At 47.4% G+C, this 22,756-nt stretch overlaps 9 protein-coding genes across 9 annotated transcripts; 5 read left to right on the top strand and 4 right to left on the bottom strand.

Moving 5' to 3' along the window:
* Nucleotides 1–14: 14 nt before the first annotated feature.
* F5147DRAFT_716129 (uncharacterized protein) lies at nt 15–2,083 on the top strand. The gene is made up of 2 exons (XM_041438582.1): nt 15–610; nt 663–2,083. The coding sequence occupies exons 1-2, from the start codon at nt 371–373 to the stop codon at nt 1,932–1,934; spliced, it is 1,512 nt and encodes a 503-aa protein (XP_041288327.1). The 5' UTR covers nt 15–370; the 3' UTR covers nt 1,935–2,083.
* Nucleotides 2,084–2,711: 628 nt separating this feature from the next.
* On the bottom strand, nt 2,712–3,990 carry F5147DRAFT_754944 (SDHD, membrane anchor subunit of succinate dehydrogenase). Its single transcript, XM_041440308.1, has 5 exons — nt 3,825–3,990; nt 3,731–3,772; nt 3,479–3,681; nt 3,288–3,420; nt 2,712–3,236 (listed from the first exon to the last, which is right to left on the bottom strand). Exons 1-5 carry the CDS (start codon nt 3,910–3,912, stop codon nt 3,199–3,201), a joined length of 504 nt encoding a protein of 167 aa, XP_041288326.1. The 5' UTR covers nt 3,913–3,990; the 3' UTR covers nt 2,712–3,198.
* Nucleotides 3,991–4,088: 98 nt separating this feature from the next.
* On the top strand, nt 4,089–4,879 carry F5147DRAFT_716124 (uncharacterized protein). The gene has a single exon (XM_041438581.1). The coding sequence runs from the start codon at nt 4,121–4,123 to the stop codon at nt 4,802–4,804; it is 684 nt and encodes a 227-aa protein (XP_041288325.1). The 5' UTR covers nt 4,089–4,120; the 3' UTR covers nt 4,805–4,879.
* Nucleotides 4,880–5,017: 138 nt separating this feature from the next.
* On the top strand, nt 5,018–7,986 carry F5147DRAFT_618292 (uncharacterized protein). The gene is made up of 11 exons (XM_041432572.1): nt 5,018–5,251; nt 5,314–5,438; nt 5,498–5,633; nt 5,689–5,789; nt 5,843–5,967; nt 6,017–6,084; nt 6,141–6,250; nt 6,304–6,593; nt 6,644–6,795; nt 6,848–7,289; nt 7,339–7,986. Exons 1-11 carry the CDS (start codon nt 5,107–5,109, stop codon nt 7,637–7,639), a joined length of 1,995 nt encoding a protein of 664 aa, XP_041288324.1. The 5' UTR covers nt 5,018–5,106; the 3' UTR covers nt 7,640–7,986.
* An 851-nt stretch (nt 7,987–8,837) lies between these two features.
* On the top strand, nt 8,838–11,052 carry F5147DRAFT_375907 (uncharacterized protein). The gene is made up of 3 exons (XM_041429458.1): nt 8,838–9,403; nt 9,454–9,743; nt 9,800–11,052. The coding sequence occupies exons 1-3, from the start codon at nt 8,928–8,930 to the stop codon at nt 10,990–10,992; spliced, it is 1,959 nt and encodes a 652-aa protein (XP_041288323.1). The 5' UTR covers nt 8,838–8,927; the 3' UTR covers nt 10,993–11,052.
* A 1,900-nt stretch (nt 11,053–12,952) lies between these two features.
* On the bottom strand, nt 12,953–13,863 carry F5147DRAFT_375894 (uncharacterized protein). The gene is made up of 3 exons (XM_041429457.1): nt 13,434–13,863; nt 13,015–13,378; nt 12,953–12,963 (listed from the first exon to the last, which is right to left on the bottom strand). Exons 1-2 carry the CDS (start codon nt 13,771–13,773, stop codon nt 13,032–13,034), a joined length of 687 nt encoding a protein of 228 aa, XP_041288322.1. The 5' UTR covers nt 13,774–13,863; the 3' UTR covers nt 12,953–12,963; nt 13,015–13,031.
* Nucleotides 13,864–14,363: 500 nt separating this feature from the next.
* On the bottom strand, nt 14,364–15,404 carry F5147DRAFT_778238 (YqcI/YcgG family-domain-containing protein; the record flags this gene model as incomplete). Its single annotated transcript, XM_041442100.1, has 3 exons — nt 14,364–15,096; nt 15,154–15,215; nt 15,276–15,404. The coding sequence occupies 3 exons, from the start codon at nt 15,402–15,404 to the stop codon at nt 14,364–14,366; spliced, it is 924 nt and encodes a 307-aa protein (XP_041288321.1).
* A 3,168-nt stretch (nt 15,405–18,572) lies between these two features.
* F5147DRAFT_754939 (uncharacterized protein) lies at nt 18,573–19,659 on the top strand (the record flags this gene model as incomplete). Its single annotated transcript, XM_041440307.1, has 5 exons — nt 18,573–18,620; nt 18,676–19,120; nt 19,175–19,182; nt 19,232–19,290; nt 19,348–19,659. The coding sequence occupies exons 1-5, from the start codon at nt 18,596–18,598 to the stop codon at nt 19,657–19,659; spliced, it is 849 nt and encodes a 282-aa protein (XP_041288320.1). The 5' UTR covers nt 18,573–18,595.
* Nucleotides 19,660–20,260: 601 nt separating this feature from the next.
* On the bottom strand, nt 20,261–22,739 carry F5147DRAFT_778236 (uncharacterized protein; the record flags this gene model as incomplete). Its single annotated transcript, XM_041442099.1, has 10 exons — nt 20,261–20,330; nt 20,378–20,559; nt 20,611–20,943; nt 20,992–21,029; nt 21,081–21,324; nt 21,366–21,455; nt 21,502–21,674; nt 21,745–22,237; nt 22,283–22,360; nt 22,407–22,739. The coding sequence occupies 10 exons, from the start codon at nt 22,737–22,739 to the stop codon at nt 20,261–20,263; spliced, it is 2,034 nt and encodes a 677-aa protein (XP_041288319.1).
* Nucleotides 22,740–22,756: the final 17 nt, after the last annotated feature.

Below are 22,756 nucleotides of genomic sequence, written 5' to 3'. Positions count from 1 at the left end.
ATTATCATGCCTCGAGACAAGCTGCCCCCAGTCAGGAATTATTCTTTGCCGCCTGCGATGATATGCAGTAGCAATGCCTCCCAAGAGCGTCCTTACTAGTATCAATATAGACCCGGAATCAGCGGATCACATCAAGATGCAGTTCCTTATCGCCCGGTCAGTCATAATCTCCCGTATACTAGCGGCGGCAGACCCTGGTTTATCATGAGGTAAGTCATGGTAACCGAGCTTGAGAAAATTTCCATTCCGTTCGGCTCGACGGCGTTCTCAACATCCTATTTAATATCCAAGCTGGAGCCTGGATGGAGCTAGGCTCCACTTCTATTGAAGCTCTGCAGAATTTTGCACTTTCCAAATTTTGTGGTTTACCATGCATCAGTCTCTGCTCATTGACGAGATTCTTTCACTCATCATTCGGTTCGTCGCTGCCGACGGTCAAGGGGACCCGAGGCGCTTGGAAAATACGAGCGGCCTTGCTAAGCTAGCTCGTACATGCCGCTGTTTTATGGAATGTGCTCTTGACACCCTCTGGCGAACTCAACATTCGCTAAGTCCTCTCATCATGTGTTTGCCAAGAGGCATTTGGCAGATTCACTCCAGCAATGTACTTGTGAGTCTCATATCACTGCGTGTATACAATTTCATAGTTACAGTACCTATAGTATCTCACAAGACCACCTACTGAATCTGAGTGGGCACGATTCGACGTGTATTCACGCCGCGTGAAGAGTTTCTCATACCCAAAGCAAACGAAAATGATCAGACTACACGAGGACGCTCTTCCACTTCTTTTTTCTGAACGCTCTCCACAGTCTCTATTCCCGTCACTTTCCTCGCTCGACTTCTCCATCCTGTCGTGCAATTCCTCCAGCTTCACCTTAATCCGAGACTTTCTTTCCCCGAAACTGACAAACCTCGCCTTCGTTCTCCCTCGAAAGATATGCCCTCAGGACATTTGCAGGATATTAGAAGACCTTCCTCGGAAGGCTACCAGACTCGAAAACCTCGCAATTTCTTCGTTCTTTCCAGTGGCGTCATTTGAATTGAACATTCCGACCCATGGACTACCAGACTTACGTCGGTTGGTCGTCTCCAACTCTATTCGTATATCTGCACAGAGCGTGTTGAATATTGCATCACTTCGTTATGTTCAAGAGCTTGCCTTGAATCTCCACCCTGATTTCGACGCCAACGTGCTACGCGATAGCGCAAATCATAGTACCTTCCCCGCTCTCCGGCGTGTCAACCTTGTGGCATATGACCTTCCCCAGTGTACATCTATCGTTTCGCTTATATCCTCACCACAACTAGAAGACGTTTCCGTCACCTACGACGTCCAAGCACGATCTTCCGTCATCACTTCATTCTTGAGTGCCATCGGCACGTCCGTTCGATCAATTTCTCTTCGACATAATATGCAAACTCACACAATTGCCGACCCTCCTTTTGTTTTCTATCCGTCCACATTTACTCCGCTGTTCGCTTGCCGCAATCTCCGCACCATCCAAGTATACAATCTTGGCACGCTTAATTTAGATGATGAATTCATCATTTTGGGAGCTAAAGCCTGGAGCAAACTCGAGGACATCCGACTCTGCAGCTTACCTTGGTCCTCCATAGTCCCCAACATCAGTTTGAACGCCTTGACAGCGTTGACTCAATACTGTCCAAAGCTCACCCGTGTGCACCTATCCTTGGATGCAAGAGAAATACCTGAGCTACCCGTCGACGGTCTCAGTACGGCTGATGCTCAGTCCCTGGGGGTGCTCAATGTCCGGGATTCAGCTATTGGCCACACCGAATCTGTCGCGCAATTTTTGCGGGCGATCATACCGAATATGAGGACTCTGTATGTTGAAGCACACCCAGAACTGAGGGATAAATGGATGGAAGTCAAGGCCTACTATGACCGACTGTCAGTGGTGCCTGTATAGAATGGGTCGTAGATTATTTTGGTATAGAGTTCGTTATTAGTAAGGTATCACTTAGACCTATGTAGATGTTCTTTGTAACTTATATATATGGAGTTAAAGCATTACAGATTTGTCGATCGCCCCGAAGTTTGTCGCTTCGTACTGAATGCGCACTGGCTTTGTTGAATTATTAGCTCTTAAAGTTCTATGTGAAAGGAAAACTAAAAACAGTACCACGTCTTTGGAAGCTCTAAAAAACCCACAATGTTGTTGGTTTAGTACAGAAACCACACCCAAGGTAATGACAGCCCGTTTATAATGCCATCCTGCAGTTCTTGCAATGCTCATAGGTTGAACAAAATGCGCGAGGCAAGGACACTGCACAGCCAACCGAGCGCTTCTTTGACTCAGCTTGTATTATGGAGTTGTATCAAAGTTAGATAACAGGCTTTACCCGATAAGAAGTCCAAGAAACCCGATTAGAAGCTCGCTGCTCACCTTTCCAATCGATAAAATTCGGAGCGCTTGTATAGCGTAAGGGACATCGAAATTAAATCACTGAGAAAACTCATTGAACACTACGTACCTTCATAGAACGCCAATGAACCATAAATGATGCCACTTCCTCGAGTATACCGCGCGTCAATTCTCGAAAATGAACTCAACATTCAGACCGCATCATCGAAAAAGCTGATGATAAGAGCAAATCATACACCATCGACACCAAAATTGGCTGTGCAAAATTTGGCAGCGTATGGTGGATCACTGTTGAGTCAAGTTGCATATAGCTTGGAATCTGCGACATTGGCTCGCGTGCCGGTGGATTGCAGAAATTCAACTGCCTTGCAATTCGAGCCAACCGGGATTCCTGAACGCATGAGCGAGCATCTTTTGAGGTCGAGTTCATAAAATTCTTGCTCAATGGCGTCCAGCTATTCCAGGAAGTGGGCAACAAAAAGGTGCCAGGTTGAATTCGCAAGGAGAGCTTCTAGACACGACCGAGCGTTAATGGTAATTATGGGGACGCTGCGGGGATGGGCATTGCGGAGGAGGATTAATGCTGGGCATCTCTCTCTTGTTTCATGGAACTTCTGATAATCACTTTTGGTTATGATTCAACCGCGACGAGCTTGACGATTTGAATTTGTGTCATCTGCGTAGCTTTAACGGCGTAGACTGGTCACCAGTTAAATATTGGCAGTATTTACTATTATCAGTCTTTTTGTGTTCTTTATCGTCTTCCAAACACTCTGGTAGTATGTCGTAGCGCGAAGTCCACATGATCTTATGCTGTCCAAACCTTCGCAATCAACTCCGTCAAGCCTTTAGGAAATAAGTTAGGTAAGGAAATATGACAAGGAGTATGAATCGCACCAATGTCATTCGTGTTGAACTGATAGACGCCAACGAGCACACCGACCGTGGCCGATCTCAGTGTCCAGGTCAGGATAGGGCCAAGGACAGGGAATTTGCGTTTGTGCACATAGTCCACAACCATCGAGTCAAACTAGCATGAAAAATTGACGTTTATATTCTCAGGCATACCACCTCTAGCGGTCACGTACCCCAATATGAGAGTGCATCACCAAGCTAAGACCGAGCAATCCGTCGAAGACGGGGTAGGATGACCCAGAGGTCACAAAGGCGGCTGCGGTCATGGGAACAAGGGAGGCAGCAAGAAGGCGCTCGAATGCCCAGTGATACGAGCCATGCGTTCTTGATGGAGGGGGGAACTCCGTAGGGTCGTTGACCGTGCCCTTCAAGATAGCTGTGAAGCATATGAGTGAGTTTTGTCACATAGAATTTCCAAAACGTACGTCCGCCTGGTACATACTGCGTAGTCGAGCTTGCCGCTCTCACTTTCAAACCCAGGTAAGCTTGATCCACGCATGATGAATGAGAAGGTTCTACCTTGCAATGCTAATCGCAGGGAATTGCGTCCAGTGGCAGAAGTAAAGGTTCTGGGCAACGTTGAACGAAGGATCACGGACGAAGCCATCGTCGCTGAAGAGAGTAGTGCGAGAAAAGTCGTGTACACCGTGCGTAATGCGGGGCGCGGATGAGCGTTGGAATAAAGCCGCTAAGTTCTAACCAATCACATGCTTCCGGTTACATCCGGGTTTGTTTGATAGCGAGTCGCGACTCTGTTCCCTAGTAGTAGTACTCATACTTCGGAACTTTTGCGATTGCTCAAGCCAGATGTTGATATGCGGTCAAGCTTCTTGATTCCCATTCCTCACTGTTTCAACATCGAAGAGCTACCATCTGCAGAGTCTCAGCGCTCTCGAATCCAGGAGTTGATTCGATGTAGCAATCAGCCGCTAGCTGAACTCAAACAAACACTTGACCCGCTATCGAGACACCTATTGAATGGCCTTGCGTATACGGTTGGTTCTGCACTAGGGTCCGAACCGCCAACACGAGAGGAATGCCTTACAGCATTCAGCATACCCAACAAAGTGGGTCTTACAGCTGGTGCTCGTGCATGGTCAAAGCATTCGCACCGCTCGCAAGGGAAGACATCAGGAGTAGAGGATTCACCAGTCAAGAGAAACAACAAAGGGCAGATAAAAACAGACACGGGGTGGTGGGGTACCCCTTCCGGCTCAGTTTCCTCCATCAATGAACGTGCGCTGATGTTATTTGAACGAGTGGTGGACAATTCGACTTGGAGGAATCTCCATTGGCTACCGCATCAGGTCCTAGTATATGAAGCACGAGTAGCAGAAGGATATGGAATGCGCTGGTCCCAGGATCGTAGTGTCTTAGAGAGTGGCGGAGAAGTTGTTGCTGAACTCCCTTCATGGACATTCCGAGGATTTGTGGAGCCAATGATTGAAAATGGTCACGAAGTAGGATGGAAACACCAGATTTTAGATACCCGACAGTAATTTTTCCACTACTTGAGCTTGTGCACTTGAATAATTGCTTAATACACGATAGCTGGCCCTGAAAGCCTAAAAAAACTTTTGTAAGTTGAGGGGTTAAAACGTTAACTTAAAGGACAGGACAAGTGGCGTGACACTCTTGAACGCGTGACCACCGACGCGTGACCAATAAATATCGTTGTCACGCACGAGGGCCGCCTTTTCGGCGCTGCCTTGCCTTTGATTTCTTGCAGTCGTCAGCAGAGCACGGGTCAACTTTTTCGGAGCCATTCGCGAGGAAACCTTACTTTGCTGCCTCCCGTAGAATGTCAAGCTCTTCTATAAACGGCGCTTGCAAGACGTCATCTCGATCTACTCATGCACAAGCCATCTTGGGTCCCGAGTTTTGTGAGAGGTTGTCTGAGACGAAAGTTCTACTGGTTGGAGCAGGAGGAATAGGATGCGAACTTTGTAAGTCTTTGAAGGATATATTTTTATATTGCATTCCGTGATTATGATATAATATGTGACAGTGAAGAATATCGTCTTGACTGGCTTCGGCCACATAACCCTCCTTGACCTAGACACTATAGACCTTTCGAACCTGAATAGGCAATTTCTTTTCAAAAAGAAAGATATCAAACATAGCAAAGCCATGGTAAGCCACTCAGTTGACAGATCTCGTTCCGGGGTAACATCATAGCATCGTCCCGCAAGGTAGCAGCCCAAACTGCTGGCGCTTTCAACCCCAACGTCAACATTCAGCCCATTCATGCAAACATAAAAGAAGCACAGTTTGACATTGAATGGTTCAAACGTTTCGACATCGTTCTGAACGCACTAGACAATCTCGGTAATGATAACCGACGATTCAAATTCAACATAGTTTGACGGAATCCATTTTCCAGATGCACGAAGACATGTTAATAAGATGTGCATGGCTGCTGGTGTTCCTCTAGTTGAATCCGGCACTGCCGGATACCTTGGCCAAGTACAGCCTTTACTCAAGGTATTGGTTATCTTGGTTGATACAGCTGTGTTATTGAAGGATTTCTTGTTTAGGATCGCACAGAATGTTTTGACTGTGTGCCGAAGCCTACACCGACGACTTTCCCGGTGTGCACGATCCGGTCTACACCGTCTCAACCTATTCACTGTATTGTCTGGGCGAAGAGCTACCTACTACCGTGAGTTTGTTAATGCGTTTTATGAGAAGATACTGTACTGTGATATCAGGCAACTATTTGGCGAGGATGAAGATGGGACAGACGAACTCGATGAAGCGGAGAAACAAGGAGAAAACGGTAGATTTGATTATCCTGAAGGTCTGTATGTATTACTAAGGGAGTGTTTCACACAGCCGAAGAAATTGCCGCTCTGCGCAGAGAGGCGCTCGCGTATAAAGCAGTTCGAAGTGCGCTCCGCTCCGCACAGACGACGGAGGATGTGGCTCAACGTGTCTTCAAGAAGGTCTTATTTTACACCATATCCAAATTCTACTTTGAGGTATTGATTCTCTGCAGGTTTTCCACTCAGATATCCTCAATCTGTTATCAATGTCTGACATGTGGCGCGCACGTGCAGCACCAACGCCTCTTGATTTCAACGCTATCCAGGAAGGGACATTTTCCATACAACGACCTTCGAATCCGAGTACTACTAGCGGGAGTGCACAGACCACCCACTTCCAGCCAGCGAACGGTCACGTGAACGGAAAGACCCCTTCGACGTCTAGTTCGTCGAACGGAGTTTCGGGACTAAGGGATCAACGGGCACTCAGTTTACACGACACCTTGGAGCTTTTCATGTCAAGGTAGGTATAGGTGTCATGCAACCAATTAGATTTCTCAATGAGAATTGCAGTACAAATCGACTTGCCGAGCGACTTCGCAAAGGTGAAGATACAATTTCCTTCGACAAAGATGACGACGACACACTCGATTTCGTTACCGCTGCTGCAAATCTTCGTTCTGCGGCATATTACATCGATCGCAAGACACGTTGGGAAATCAAAGGTCTGTCTGTTTCCATATCGCTAATACTCTCTTACCACTCATCTCTCCCTAGAAATGGCAGGAAATATCATTCCCGCAATTGCGACCACCAATGCCATCATTTCCGGCCTCATAGTTTTACAAGCAATCCATCTCCTTCGCAAATCATACGCGCAACTGCGCAATGTCCACGTGCAATTCAAGCCAACCAATCCTCTTAGCACAAGTACTATGTGCCCGCCAAATCCTAAATGCGGCGTCTGCCGAGACACCTACACCACAGTTTTGTGCGACCCTGCTCGGGTAACATTAAGTGAACTTGTACATGGCGTACTCGGCGATAATGAAAGGGAGGTTAGTGTCTACGAAGACAAGCGTATCCTCAGTGACCCCGACTGGGATGATAATCTTGAACGAACCCTGGAGAGTTTGAATGTTGGAAGAGGCAAGTTCTTGACAATCGTGGATGAGGATGAGGAGTGGGGCACGATTGTAGTTGCGTTGAGCATACTACCGTAAGTGACATAGATTTTCTGTTGAGTCCTTGGTTAATGTGCACCACAGACCTAATCATCCTTCTGATGGCCCAGCGTTCATACTTCCATCACCACTACCATCGCCTCCTCGTCTAGAGAGGCAGCAGTCAACACCCCCTCCCGCGCCATCTCGCAAACGGTCCGCCCCTGATGACGAAATTGTGGAAGTCGGGCCAATTGCCAAACGCGCGAAGACAGATACAAATGGCACAGCATCAATACCGAATATTGCGAGTCCCAACAAGAGGAGGAGGTTAGAGGAGGACGGGCTACTGATGTTGAGCAGCAAGGATGACAAAATAGAGGACGACGTGATCGAAATTGATTGAGACCCTTTCTTTTTCCGTCTCGTTTATGTTATTGAATGTTCTAAGTGCTTCCGTTGCAGACATCGAGTGAGCATAGTATTACTCAGGTGCGACGTTGCTAACGGGCGGTATGGCAGCTCGAATGATCACTGTCAGCTACGGTGGGACATGAAGATCTCCAGCTGCTTTTGACTTTTCTCCTTTGCTGAGGTCCACGCCGACTTAGCTACATGATTAATTATGAAGATGCTGTAGATATATATATGACGCTTTCAAATGCCACTTTACATAATAAACTGTGCAATACAGCATCAAGTACGCGATACATGCAAGGCGGGATATGAGTTCGAAGGGGGAAGTGAACGAGATACGAGACGAGTGCAAAGGTGATCGAGACGAGTAGGAAAACGTTTGAGACGGAAATTTTCTGCGAGGCTTTTTTTTTGTCGTGTGGTAGCATGTGAAACATTCCGGTGAAGACAAGGGGATCGTGAAGACGGAGCACAAGGTAAGATAAAAGAATGAAGTACGTATCCACGTAACTCGGATGCGAATAGCGTCGGCTGAATCACGTGGTCGACGGTCGTGCTAACCATCTGAAGCCCGCGTAGAGGATACAGAATCCTTGAATACACGACATAACGCATTTGGCATCTGTTACGCGGACGGTATCATATATTCCTTTCGGCTTGAAGTTCTGCTCACATTTTAATCTATTCTTGACCAGTATCCTTATTGTTGGCAATTGTCATCAACTGGCGAGCTCTAGAGTTATGCATCTTGCAGGCAGCAGGAATGAATCATTTCCTTCGAATGTGATGTGATCTCTACTGCTTTTTTTAGTCGGAACAATTGCGAATCCTGAAGTTTGGATGTATCGTGGAAGAACTTTGGGGTGGTGTTCATGCCTTCGACAAAGTGTATCGTGCGCTCGATGTTGTGTATTGTGCACTGGATACTACGCCATTCATCAAAGTGGCATTTGGAGGGTCATACAGATACGTTATTACGCCACGAAGGATCTGAAGTTATTTCTGTCTTGCAGTCACATGGACGAGGGCCCCGTGTTGGCTTTCTAAGTCGAACCCGGTGAGATTGGTAAGTACGCTCCTCATTGCCCCCGAAAGTGACTGATGCTTAGAGCAAGACTGTTATTCATCAAGAACCCCCTCGGCAGAATCAAGGCGATGAAAGAAATGCGACAACACGTGCCAACAGAATGCAGACAAGTACATAGTGCAATCACTGATTCGCGCGTACTCTCCCGCGACTTAGATTGAATTGTTCATCACACCATTCCTATCCCCTGATGTTGCAGTCACTACAACCACCATCGGATCCGTTACCTGCTTTACGGGGCTGGCATCCAGGAGAACAAGCCGTTCAGGCAATCATCCACCTCCCCGAGCGCGTTGCAATCACTGCGGTCGTGGATAGGTTGCCCGAGCAGCATCGCCTCTTCCACACAAGCCGACTACATTTCTTACCCGTCACTACTCTAGACCAGCAAGGGAGACCGTGGGCATCTATTCTCTGCTCACATGATGGGATGCCAAGCTTTATCTCATCTCCTACCAACGCTTTGCTCACGATCAAGGCACACCTATGGCCTGGAGATCCAATCATTCAGAACCTCTCCCAGATTCATGATGGAAAACGACTTTTTTCCGGGATCGGGCTTGAGGTTTCGACTAGGAGGAGGAACAAGTTCTCTGGCCATATATCCAATGTTTCATTGAGAGGTCTGGATGTGGATCTTACTTCCGTAGTCACTCAAGCCCTGGGGTGAGCTGCCGCGGCTTCTTTGTGTTGCAGCTCTGTCTCAAAAACTGTAGGTTGTGTCCGAAATACATCAATATCAGGTCGATCATGCCATTTCACCGGACATCGCCACGCCTCATCTATGAGCGGTTTAGCCTAAGGGACGGGGAACGCCTGCCTGATGATGTCATTGCATACATCCATGCAGCTGATACCGCTTTCTTGTCCACATCCTACGTAGCCACCCAGGAGGATGAAAACACTTATCCCTCTCGAGTTGGTGTCAATCATAGAGGGGGTCGCCCCGGATTCGTTCGAGTCAGACCTTCCGATGGGAAGACTCTCGTGCTTCCCAATTATGCTGGTGAGAAGAACGATAAATCGCAGAGCGAGTCTTTAATATTTATATATAATACACAGGGAATCGCGTGATGAACTCGCTTGGTGATATACACATCACGCCAGTTGCCGGACTCGTTTTCCCTTCATTTTCCACCGGATCCATCCTGTATCTTACCGGGAAAGCTGAAAACCTGTATGGCGCCTCTGCGCGAGCAATAATGCCAAATATGAATATCGTCTCCACCATCTGCGTCACTGGATTCTCCTTTGTCGAAAACGCCATCCCGTTGAGGGAGACAGGGTCATCGGAACGTAGCCCCTACAGCCCACCCGTCTGCTACTTAGCAGAAGAAAAGCCGCCATCTGTATCATTTGCAGACATCACCCTTAACATGATAAAGACGCGAGTGCTAGATGACACTCTCATGACCCTCACTTTTGAGTCCTCACGACCTGTGGAGATCAACCCAAGCCAAAACTGCGTGCTGGAGTTGTCGGAGTTCCTACGCAAACGCTCACACGCGTTGTTGGACTGGGAGGAGGATGAGAGCACAGTGAACGATGACTGTGTACGTACCTGGACGGTATCCACGCCTCCAGCGCCAGATACACCATGCACTCTTTCTCTCACAATGAGAGCGATCAAAGGCGGCCTTATTACTCCAATTTTATATCAGCTTGCTCGGAGTGTTGATCCGCAGCTGACTGGAGAAGAAATTGACGTCACAGGCTTGAAAGTCTGCGCTCGACTACGAGGTGTCGGGGGCGATCTTCCTGTCCCAGAACCTCTAGCAGCATGCGACGGTGGGCGACGGCTGCTGTGGATGGCTGGTGGAATTGGCATCACGCCTTTCCTAAGCTTGACTCGTCATGTCACAAACCTCGCTGCTCGGGGATTCGGCATGTGGGATGTGACGCTCGTCCTTGCAACGCGGGAGCCGGAGGTTATGCTCGGGTTAATTCAGGAAGCGTTCGTGAACAGACCATCCTGCAAAATCGACGGCTGCCAGTCGGCCCCCAGCCTTACATTTTCCATTCATATCTACTCCCCAAGGCAATTCCAGCTGCTTGAGCCTTTTCCGCCATTCGTCTCCCTGATCCCACACGAAGGACGCCTTGACGACAGTGGAGCTCTTTTTGGCAGTGTAGACGCAAAGGGTCGGGAGTCGCATATATGCGGCCCGTTGCCTTTCGTTCTCAATGCTATGAAGTCGCTCCGAGCTGCTGGAGTAGATCTAGAGCGCGTAAAGCGAGAGAGATTCACATATTGAGAAAGAGGAAGACATGTACTGGGATGGTAGTTACTTCATAGTCCAAGAGATCTAGGGGATCTTCTTATGAATTCGCAATTTCGGAGCCTAGAGTATCACGGTTGCCTGATATCGGTGTTCTAAGTAATAGCAGTTATCGCACTTTGTTGGCGCCACCATGGCTCTAGATATAGTATACAGCAGTCGGTCGGCAACTTAGTTAAATGTCCAGATGTGACAATCGGTCGAATATGCGGAACGCCACGAAGGCAATGGCGGAATGCGGCCAGGATTCTACGGGTGATGGGAGATTTGTGATACTAGTACTGGGTACCGATGATCCATAGCTAGATTACTTGAGGCTTGTGACTCACGGTGTAGAGCTTCATACACGTTCATACAGAGAGATAACATGTAGCACACCCATCCACTATCGCACCGTTTCACAATGATCCGTGTCGTGTTTATCATGACCCACCTGGCAAGGCGACCCAGCCACTGATATACAGAGTGTATTGGTATACGTGACATGCCAGCAGATCGTTCATCCTTTTGCTCGTCCTACAGGAAATGTGGAGGCACATCAATACAAGTGCTCCGGGGTCGTTTTGTCTACAGTAGGGATCGGTTCGAGACGGTCTCTCATCCCCATATATATGTTACCTCGCGATGATAATGGCCGCGTGAATAAACTCGAAGAAAAGACTGTTTTCCGTTATGAGGATTGGACTTGAAAACTAGGAGCTTCAAGGTCACGGTGCACTAGAACCAACTCAACGGGCCGGGACTTCGGCGACGGCCCGAGACGCGCAGAAATAGTTGCTTACAAGATCATGACTGCGGCTTCTTTCAAACAAAGTTCAGTCGAGATGTACAGCCTCCGAGTCGAGATCTAACTGTCCAGATGATGCCATCATTACCCTGAGCATATCACTACCAGGCTCCAGCCTCGGAGTACCACCCCCAGTTCACCAGGACATCTCACGGCTCAGTTCGGCTGCAGTCACTGCTGCCAATGCATCGGCCAATGATCAACGTTGATCACTTCTAGCGACGCACGTTCCGCTTCCTAGACTGTAGCACCCAAGGATCGAGGCCATATTTCTCCCACTTGCTGCATGAAACACCCGATGCGGCGTCTACCCCTTTGCCAAGTCAATGACTATCAATAATCCTGCTACCGGAAAAGTGGCCAAGTGAATGATCATCTGTACCGTAAGTGTCGTGGTCCATTTACAACCCACTCGATATCTAGAGGATTTTACTGCATCGAAAACGGCACGAAGGTGCCACATCTCGGTTTGAGGCATACTAGAAGGTTTGTCTGTTGTTGTCATATTCGCTTCATAATGTTCATAGTCGAGAATACGCCGTTTTCGATATCCACGGTCTTACCGTGACACGCCTGGACGACACGGTGTTCTCAATATAGTACACGACTTTAGATCATTGTACATACACATGCACTAGACGAGCTGATTCCTACACGCGCATGCAGTCACTGTATGATTGTGTACTATGTGCGTGTACATTCCACAAGTATCCAAGGTCTTTTATGCAAATCATTGCTACCAATATACAATATATAGTCATGTGCATGTAACCCATGTGATAGAGCAAAAAGTTACACGAGATAGTACCAGATTCGAGTGTGATGCAAGGCAAACGCAAATGACGGTAAAAACACAATTGATGGCGAATGCAATTGCAAAGTTTCGAATATAGGGAATTACTACTCCCAGCTGTCTATCACGGGACAAATAATATGGCTACAGCGCAGCGTTGCGATGCAGAAGCGCTTTTAGCAGTCGATAGTGAAATTATTCCTCATACGCGAAGCAGTAGTGGGAAGGGAGCGGCAACATTCTCAAGGCTTACAACATGTCGACTGAAGATTCCTTGGATACTAGTTCTACAAATCATGTCTAGATTGAAAGCTAACTTCTCTATTTAATACAGACTCGTGCACCATTCACAATAAATTCCTGTACACTGTCTCCGAGTCAGCAGGACGAAAAATTACAAACAAAAGTTAAACCATACCTGTTCGAGTTGGGCGATTAGGGGGGTCTTGCACCAACACTCAAAGTACCTGGAGTGGTGGCCTTGACTGCCTCCAACTTATTCATTTCCGCCATCCAGTTCACCAATCTTGGAGAAAGCAATTCGCCCTCCGGGACTGCTTTGAGATCTGCAAGCAGCGGGAACAAAAAGAAGTCCGCCCAGCTCAGCTGGCTCCCGAACACGTAGCCCTCATCGGCCATCAGTTCTTCCACTTTACTAAGCAATCTGGTAAGATGCTCTACAGCTGGTTTGATTTGTTCGCGAACGGCAGAATCTGTAAGTTTGCCTCCGTCGATCGCAGCTACACGGGGTTTCACGACCCCTTTCTCAACAGCAGGGAAACCTAAAGCATGAGATCAGTATCGTAGGAATGTATCTGACGGAAATTTCAAGCTGACCATGTGCTCCAACAAGACTCACAAACTCCCACAACTGTTCCTCGATGATTGCTTTCCCGTGGCCCGGTGAGATAAGCAAGCTGGGTTGTGGTGCAATCCTGTCAATGTAGCGCGCGATGGCAGCGGTCTCGCGCAATTTCAGGTTGACTGTCTTGCCATCAATTTTGTGGATGACCAGGGTGGGCAGAAACCCGAATAAATGGTTATCATATGCTGTGTCCGAGTGTGGGACGCATCTAACTTGGGTGAAGGGTATCCCCTTATGAACTAATGCGAGAGTGATAGATCGGGTGAAGGTGCTGAATGGCGTCCCGATGATGGTGTAGAGAGGTGTGGACATGGTTGGTGTTAGAGTGCTTGATCGCACTACTCAGCTGGTTTTAATCACCTCGGCTAGTTACTTAATGTCCACGCAAGCACTGGCAGAAGCTCCACTCATTCAATGATGGTGAGAACCTGCTACTTGGAAGACAAGTATTTGATTTCGACCAACGTGTGTGTGCGAAAGCAGTGACGGCTTGATGACAATCGCGGAAACATGTCATCCATCCTGTCGCATGACCGAGCCAGACAGTAGAAGGATGGTGTGTTACGTACTAGGCGCACCGGTGGCCTCTCGGAGTCAGTCCTGATTTCAATATTCAATATTCAATATTCAATCTCCGATCAACTCTTGCTTATCCCTAAAGGCATCACATAAGCAGCACATTTCTCATTAACACAAGGATAAACGATAAACGATCTTTTATTGGCTGAGGAACACCAAATTCTAGCTATTGAGTAAGAAGTACAAGAAGGCCCAGCCCACCACCTAGTATGCTAGTTAAACAATTTCAAACTCGACGTGTGACTTCGCATTAGGAAGCTGTTATAATTTGCTGTGGAGATGATTAATCGGATGTAACTTGATCGGGGGCCATCAGCTTACCTCTATGGAGCAATGACTTCGGAGTCGCTGAGTCTCTCATATGGACACGGCGCCGGAACATTCTCATCCAGCAAGTAATACTGCTTGGACTCCCGCGATCCTTCGTCGCCGTAGTTCTTCATCTCGGGGCTGAGAGGGATGGGATCGTACTTGGCGAGGAGAGCACGAACTTTTGCAAGCGCACCCGCCCGCTTTGCATCCGTGCTAAAGAGAATGTCGAAAATCCACTTTGGCTGCATAACCATGGTCACGCCCGGTGCATAACGCGTGCGCCTCACTTGGTGGGCCGGGGTTTGGATGACAGTGAAGAATTGTTCTCCGCCAAAGCAGAAACACCATCTGTCCGTGTCAATGTCGCGGGGTGTATCTGAAGGCCAGGGCTTTTCATCAAGCTTGGCGAGACCGTTAAGGAGTTCCCAGAACAAGGTATTGTATTCTTCTACTGTTCGTGAGTTGACTTCATTTTGCTTGGCAAGAAGAACGAGGGAGGTGTTGGGGCCAAGCTGGCGTGCTTGAGGGAGATATATGGAAAGTCCCTTGGCAATCGTACGGATATGGCGTGTGTCTGACAGGTCATCCGAGTCGATGAACAAATAGAGCTGGTCGTCTGATTTAAAACCCTTTGTAGCGTAGACGCAGGGGAATACTAGTTCTTCATCGAGGAGGACTGCCTTATAATCTTCGTAGGCATTGCGCTGCCACGTTCCTTCAGGAAATGCAGCAGTGACTTGCGCTCTGAAATGAATAAAATATCAGACTACGACGGCCTCAAATTAGCGCACACATCCGTACCTTGTCAAAGGAATACCCTGTTGGTCGTTCTGTTTACTGCCAAATACAGCTTGAATAAAATCCTAGAAGTCGTCGATCATCAGTTCAATCATAACCGATGATCAAATATATCTGATACGGACAATGAGGGAGGATAATAGCCCCTGGAACGTCTTCGGTACACCTCGAGATTTGATCGAGGCAGCATTGGCAAGAAGTATAAGTATAACACCGCCAACGAGCTGTGCAGCTAAAGTGTAGATGTCAAACATGATTGAAAGTGTAGTGTTGAAGATTGGAGTACAGGAAGCTGGAGTGCTGAAAGCTGAAGAACTGAGGATTGTAGTGAGGAATGTCTGGCAATGTTGGTAGAGTTTTTATAGGCCTCAAAATCCAACTCTGAGGATGCTGATTTGTTGTCCAACTGAGAAGCATCATCACAACCCAAGGTCAAATGATTGCCTTGTGAACCAGACTGTGGGCGCGGCGTGACTAGGCTTCGGATGACGACACGTGGATGATTCAATAGGTGTACTTTCCATACTTACGATGTTAGAGCATCATCGATGACGCCGGAACAGTGAGAATATTGACGCAGTGATAGTCACGGGAGATCTCACTGTGTACCAGTTCTGTAACTTGGGTAAAGTTTTGTCTGATTAGCTATGCTTAAAACCTGTGAGAAAGATCATCATGTACATGTATGTTCAAGTTGAGCACGTACGCAGTTCAATAACAGCTGGCGTCCGAGATTGTGACTTTTCGGTAACTTACTTCGTCCCAGTAGTTCGTACATGGTTTCGCCATTTGGAGATCGAGAAAGCCAAGAAGAGTTGCTGACCACATGCGCCACGATGTTAATCACCCGAAACGAGACGGACTGCATCCGGGGCCGAACCCCCGTTCACGACATATCATCGAAATCCTCCGAAACAAGCCAATACTGGTCAACTACAAACCAGAAATATGCTTAATTATTAATTCCCTGAGAACACAGCTCCTTTTGAAGCGGATTCAACTATGCAAGTTGACTCACCGGATGCAGTGATTAGACATTGGTCCGCTCATGAGTCAATCCGAGGAGAACAACTTGAAAATATGGAACGGTGCCTTAGCGGAGGTAATATCAGTGAGTGCAGGCCTGGGTTCATTCCGGACTTTGGTATCTTTACCATCACAACTATTTTTTCAAGACGCATTGTCAAATGGTCAACAGTACCTGCAATATGAGTGTGCGGAAATATCAATGACAACCGCAGCAATTTTTTTTGAAACACCAGTTCACCTCGGATTGTCGACAAGATCATTCGAAATTCCAGGCCCCCACATTCGTGGCAGCACCCGCTACCTCGAGCCCGAATTCAATACAGTTTGCACATGTCGGCCGTCTTCCAAAAGAGCCCCATATGACAAAGTGCAAGCCTAATTTTCGGCATGATATGGAGGAAGCTTGAGCTTGAGAACCGGGTGTTGTCTCCATTGGGCGTGGTAAACCATTATAAAGCATCTAAGTACTTGGGTAACGCCAAAAGGTATGATAATACGACCATTGGCTGATTTTCACATACGCTTCCTTCTGATAATTACGACATACTGTCGTGCTCTGATTCTACAATCTCCGTATGCATTTCTTGAAAGTTTTCCTTAACTTATTGTATCGCTAGTTGCCACTTACGGATGATGCATCGACGATGTCAGTTGCGCCGCGCGGCTACCTAGAGTAATCCTGTCGCGTGGACGTGATCACAGGACCAGAAGAGGGCTCTGGCAAGACAGCAGTTCGCCTACGACGACGCTGCAAGGACAGGGCTGTTCGCTGTGGCCATATGGGAGTAATACGGCCACGTAATATGGCCGCCGTTTTAGAAAAGAAAAGTACGAATGTGCTAGCATAGGTATCGCCATTCCTCAAAAGCAATTGGCTGTGTACTTATGAGACCAAGAACAGATAAAATAGTTACCGTGACACATCACCGAAGAGATGATCCGTATTTACAACGCACATGAATATAAAACGTCGTCTGAACGTGCAGTGGAGCTCGAGGATGAAAAGAAGCGTGAGACACGGAAATAAAATCCGGAAACACCGATCACCAAAGTAAACCTCGGTCAGATTCAACAAATTGCGGTGGCCGCATCTGACTTTCCTTCCGTTGCTTTGAAACCAGGAAGTTCGAGACTGAGTCAGCCCATTGCACTCACGACGAGTCGCATGAGAGCTCGACGTGTCAAACAGGTAACATAGCAAGCCAAGCTCTAGATCACATCAGCGTTACGGCGCTCCTTTAACATTCCAGAAGGAGCAGCCTTGGAGCGGCCTCTATATTTGAAATCTGAAAACCCCATATCCGGCACCTCCCCCTCCTTTGCCTTTGCGCACTTTCTTGTACTTGCGTGATCCTCGGACCGTCTTGTCATGCAGAGGTGCCAGCGGTACACTGGGCCGTCTCTCCCGCATCCTCCTAACTCATCCATTGTACCCCTGAGGCCATGTGTTCATCAACACTGCATCTCCTGAGACCAGTGTGGAGTGTACCGCGGACAAGTTGAGTGTGGCCACCACTGTGCAAGCTCTTCTCTCGGTGATCAAAGTTGTTACGCGAGCTTACTATTTTCTCCCATCATTCAGACCTAGAGACTCCCACCCCACGCTTGTCATCATACTCGCACGGTCTTCCTATTTTTTTTTGTAATTACTCCAAAATGCATCCGATTGTATTTCTATTGATAGAGAATCGAAGGCAGTAGGCCTCATCAAACCATGGAGTCTATGCATGACCAATGTGTGACTCTGTCAAATGACACGAATTAGCTCTGAGACGCGAGATCTCATAACTTCCTGAGCATAAGAACAGAATCGCGTCTTAGAAGTTAGCAAGATGAATGTGGAGACAACTGGATAGTCCCTGGGTTTTTACGATGACAGTCAGATGGTTCTACAGCATACTGCCTACCATGTGACTAGCCCATAAGTAGAATTGATTCAGAAAGATATACCATAGTGTATTTACACGACCCAACTCCCAACGTATGCAGGGCATTAGGCAGTGTCAGATGCCGGATTATAACCAAGGAGACAGACAGCCTGTCCGTTGCTGTCAGACTCAGCGGTGCCGAGGACTTCTCTCCGCTTCTAGTAGTCCAGCGTCGAATTTACAGTGTATTCTTACATTTCCCCACATACGCAAAATATTTATGACTTCAGACATCCACGATTATATAATCTTATGATGACCTTGGAGCGGCGTCCACCCGCGTGTGTCTCGCGTGGTTCTTGTGTGCCAGTATAACATAGCCACATCGACATCGGACCGTATGGACCATACGATGCTAATACTTACATATGCTATTTTTACCAATAAAAACACCACGCTATACATACGCACTGCACTAAGTATCGCCCTAACTGCATAAAATCTCACGCCCCTTTCTTTCCTCTTGTTATCTAATCCCTACTGGAGATATGGCAGACACAAAGGTTTGGTTTAGTGGGTGAAAGCGAGTTCATTGGACCCGCCAAGAGTACTGAATACTGATATCTAGTTACTGGCGCATCGTCGGGGTTCGGGAGATCAATGACTGAACTATTGCTCAACAAGGGCGACAATGTCATAGCGACACTTCGCAATCCTGATGCTTTATCAGATTTATCAGCACAATTCTCATCGTCCCAGCTCTTAGTCATTCAGCTTGACGTGACGAACAGCGCGGGAGTATCAGCTGCGTTTGCAAAAGCAAAAGAAGCTTTTGGAAGGATCGATGTTGTGTTTAATAATGCAGGTCAAAGTGTAATGGGAGAGCTTGAGTCCGCAAGCGAGGAAGAGGCCCGTCTGATGTTCGAAGTGAATTTCTGGGGTGCTATGCATGTGAGCAAGGAAGCGGTGAAGTTCTTCCGAGAAGTGAACAAGCCAATTGGTGGGAGACTGCTACAAGTCTCGTCAAGGTTGGGATTGGTAGGCGGCGCTGCGGCTGCCTTCTACAGTGCATCGTGAGTATTCTGTATAATGCGATATACTGTATTCAAGTCATAGCATTGCGACAGAAAATTTGGCAGGTGTAATCAATTTTTGACATTGGAGATGCTTACCGCATTATCTAGCACTGGAAGGCCTAAGCGAGTCTTTGGCAAAAGAACTTGATCCCGCATGGAATATAAAGGTAACTTTAAAATACTTGATGTCTAAGGACTTAGTATCAACTTTCTGTTTCCCCAAGGTCACAATAATCGAGCCAGGTCCATTCCGTACCAAGATATTCAAGGATAACCTACGCCTAGCTCCCCAGCACCCTGCGTACGACAATCCCAGCTTGCCCGGTTCCCAGTATCGACAATTCGTCGCGTTGGGCAATATCGATGGAGATGCAGACAAGGCAGTGGTAGCCATTGAGAAGTTGACCCACCTCGATGATGTTCCTATGCGCCTGCCACTGCACAGAAGGGTCGTTGTTGGAGCAAGGGAAAAAATCAAGAGCCTGACTGAGGAAGTGGATAAGTTTGAAAGTTGGTCTGAAGATCTTTACCATTAAAATGCATGCATTGTAGTAAGCTACTTTTTCGAATGTGATCCGTACGCATTTATGCGACAATTTTCCTCTATGCAGAGTCCAGACTGTCGGAAAATCCTATTTTTGGTTGGAATGTCCCACAATGGCTTAAAAGGGCTCGATTTACCGGCGGCATTGCCACTCGCTTGGAAGCAGACCCGAAAATTGTGGAACATCAGTAAATTACCACGCTCTGTACAGGTCTGTCCAGATCTGTACAGCACGCCAAGTGGACAGCTTGGTCCTTACTAGCCAGTTCATCACAGTAGGATGTTCTCTGTCAATCTCTGTACAGATGCTCACAGACCCACCCAGTAGGTACCAAATAGGTCTTTTAAATAGTATTATTTTCTGTCACATCTGTACAACCCTCTGTCCATGTTTGTGCAGGTACTCACAGACTGCTTAGAGGTGTTCACAATTCAGCTTATTCATATTGGGTACAATACTAGTGCAAAAAATCACGATATAATTGAATCAGTGGAAACACAAAACTAGTAGTAGTAGTAAATGGTAAACGAGAACAAAAGAGAGTGAAAACATGATGCAACGGGTTAATTCTGCGAAAACGGTACCGGGAGCCTCAATCAAGCTGCACCCGTAGGTTATGGTGCTTTGATGTGTTGATGCTGTCGTGTTTGGATGCCTCCACCCTTGAGAAATTCGTCAGCACTAAACGATACACAAAAAAAGCCCTAACCATCCGACTTGAGCCCATTCATGAAGCTGATGCATCAGCTTCGGACCGTGATAAGGATTGTTCTTGATGTTTTTGAGTAGACCAAGCATTGCCATATAAACAGTCTTGTACTCCTTGGCGGTAAACTTCGGATAGAGCTTGCCATTGCCGTGTTTCGCGAGGCCTTGCAGGATGCAGTGGAACTAGAAAAATGTCAGAAAATTTGTGGCAGCACATCATCATAAAGAAAGTACTGCTGTACAAATGAGAGCCAAACACTTCAATGGTACCTGTTTCCGAAAAATATCTGGTTGCCTACGAGCAATGCAATAAGTTCTGGTATACATGAAGAGAATGATAGCTTCAAAAAATGCGGGGTGAGCGAAGTTCCTTGTTTTCCCTAAATTGTCCAGTCCATAGCGCAAAAACTTGCCATCGTCCAGCAAATCTGCAGCGGCAGCTTCAACCCAAGCTGCGTGTTCTTGAATGGGAATATCAGCTGGTGGGACAAGGCCATATGCAGAAGGTGCGATAGCAATGACGATTTTTTTGAGCTCAGAACGCCAAGTTGCCAGGTCATCATACAACTAGAAAATCAATAAGATATGAGGCATACAACAATATATATAGCACACCAGCCTCGCCATGTCTGGTTTGTGTTTGGGCCACACACCTGTTGGATGCCTCGAGTCAATCGACTATCTCGACGGAAACAGGGACTTACCAGCGTCAACTTGGTGGCTGGTTTTGAGCCATTGCACGAGGGATGCTGAAAGACATTCAGTGATTGAGACCGGCATGTCAACAACAAGGCTTGGAAATGGATTTTCTAATGCTTGCTGGGTGCGACACTCCCCCTTCACATCTTCAAGAAAACTCTTCCAGCGCGAACTATACCATCCCAGTTGAGAAGCTTTGGGCCCTTCATCATCGGATGTGTTTTCCGCATTCAATTTCAATTTCCGATTCTGTTTTGCCTTTGGTTTAGCCTTTGGTTAGGGACATCTACCTCAGCAGAGCGGAGAAGTTCTAGAAGGGCGGGGTCAGGAAGGCGGGGATAGCCGTTTCTCTCGTGGTGAGCTCTCAAGACATCGTCTGGCTTAAATGAGAAATTAGTATACTCCAGCAAAATATGAAGTTCATACCTGGGGAGCACTCTCTTGATCTGTCGCCGCACTACTCTCACTTAAATCACCATCAACCGCCAAAACTCTCTCAGCCACTTGGTCATCTTTGTCGTGTGAGTGCTGGAATTCGAAATTGGTTGGCAGCGCAGTCGCCACTTGAGATTGGGATGGTAGTTCTTCCCTTGAAAAACCTGTTGTTCATCAGCGCAACATAATTTAAAAGAGGGAAGGTCTTGCCAGGATGAGCGCTATGATGCCCACGAACTTCTCCCCAACTGATCTGCTCATCTTCACCACCTTCATCTGAACTAGATGAATCCCCATCCTTCGACATGCTTGACTCTTCAGAATCTGGATTTGGTGGTGCACTCAACCGGAGGGCAGGATCCAAATTATCATAGAAGTTGGTGTTTGATAGCATTGCAGTAGTTGAAGTTGTCTTGGAAGGTACTGGATCTTTGGTGCGAGGAGCAGTGATTGGATGGTGAGTTTCAGAAACACGAGCTTGAGATTGGGACAAGTTAGAGGTACCAATGGGAGTCTGACTTTGGGAGGTGTCGGGAGTAGACAGTGCATGGAGCCTCCTAGCATTGGCCATGATGGCATTATTTAATGCATTAATATTTGGTTCCGTGCCGGGGGGGACGATGGAAGCGATTGGGGGCAAAAATCCATATCGGCCGCCAGCTTCACATGGTGCAAAAGCTGGTTGACTGTTAAATGACTCAGAGCTCGGGGCAAGAGAGACAGGAGTCTGCACAAGGATTAGTAGATATATATTTGCGGAATAGAAATTCACCTTGTTCTTTGAGCATGATTTTGAGGTCACTACATCTAACGTCTCCGAGGGGCTATATGGTGGAGGAGGCTGCTTCTTCTGAATGCCTGGTTAGTATTGTACCCTACAAACAGGATAAAATTACCTTGGAACGGCTTCCGCGACCCTTTCGAGGCGGTTCTGGAGCAAGAGGATTTGCAGGAATGTTCGGATCAAGGGATGTATTACCCTTGGCTTGGTTGGTCTGTGTTGGGGCATGCAAGATGGCGCCAATTTTCTCCAGCTGAGTGTCTCTACCTCCCTTCCCAGCGCCTGGATGTCCTGACCGTCGAGGGTGTTGCGACTCATCCACTTGATTGGTGGTTGACCCAGCCTGAGCACGCGCTCTCTTCACCACACCTTCTTGCCCTTCAGGTGCTTTGAGGTCGGAATCCATAGCTTTCCACTTCGTTTTCCTTTTCTTGGGGCTACCTGGCATGAGTAAAGAAGGGGGAG

The sequence above is a fragment of the Suillus discolor genome (genome assembly GCF_016758755.1).
Source record: "Suillus discolor strain FC423 chromosome Unknown F5147scaffold_68, whole genome shotgun sequence".
In the NCBI taxonomy this organism is placed as follows: domain Eukaryota; kingdom Fungi; phylum Basidiomycota; class Agaricomycetes; order Boletales; family Suillaceae; genus Suillus; species Suillus discolor.
Note: the sequence above shows the minus strand (reverse complement) of the source record. Positions and strands in the feature narration are given on the sequence as shown.

Bases quoted from the DNA above. Each gene is read 5' to 3' on its own strand.
- F5147DRAFT_716129 (XM_041438582.1), top strand. From the start codon at position 371: ATGCATCAGTCTCTGCTCATTGACGAGATTCTTTCACTCATCATTCGG. The intron at 611-662 runs GTGAGTCTCATA...CAGTACCTATAG, and splicing joins TTCACTCCAGCAATGTACTT to TATCTCACAAGACCACCTAC.
- F5147DRAFT_754944 (XM_041440308.1), bottom strand. From the start codon at position 3,912: ATGGCTTCGTCCGTGATCCTTCGTTCAACGTTGCCCAGAACCTTTACT. The intron at 3,682-3,730 runs GTACGTTTTGGA...TATGCTTCACAG, and splicing joins GCAGTATGTACCAGGCGGAC to CTATCTTGAAGGGCACGGTC. The intron at 3,237-3,287 runs GTGCGATTCATA...TATTTCCTAAAG, and splicing joins GTTCAACACGAATGACATTG to GCTTGACGGAGTTGATTGCG.
- F5147DRAFT_716124 (XM_041438581.1), top strand. From the start codon at position 4,121: ATGCGGTCAAGCTTCTTGATTCCCATTCCTCACTGTTTCAACATCGAA.
- F5147DRAFT_618292 (XM_041432572.1), top strand. From the start codon at position 5,107: ATGTCAAGCTCTTCTATAAACGGCGCTTGCAAGACGTCATCTCGATCT. The intron at 6,594-6,643 runs GTAGGTATAGGT...TGAGAATTGCAG, and splicing joins TTGGAGCTTTTCATGTCAAG to TACAAATCGACTTGCCGAGC. The intron at 6,796-6,847 runs GTCTGTCTGTTT...ATCTCTCCCTAG, and splicing joins GACACGTTGGGAAATCAAAG to AAATGGCAGGAAATATCATT.
- F5147DRAFT_375907 (XM_041429458.1), top strand. From the start codon at position 8,928: ATGTTGCAGTCACTACAACCACCATCGGATCCGTTACCTGCTTTACGG. The intron at 9,404-9,453 runs GTGAGCTGCCGC...CAAAAACTGTAG, and splicing joins GTAGTCACTCAAGCCCTGGG to GTTGTGTCCGAAATACATCA. The intron at 9,744-9,799 runs GTGAGAAGAACG...TATAATACACAG, and splicing joins CGTGCTTCCCAATTATGCTG to GGAATCGCGTGATGAACTCG.
- F5147DRAFT_375894 (XM_041429457.1), bottom strand. From the start codon at position 13,773: ATGTCCACACCTCTCTACACCATCATCGGGACGCCATTCAGCACCTTC. The intron at 13,379-13,433 runs GTCAGCTTGAAA...CTCATGCTTTAG, and splicing joins GAGTCTTGTTGGAGCACATG to GTTTCCCTGCTGTTGAGAAA.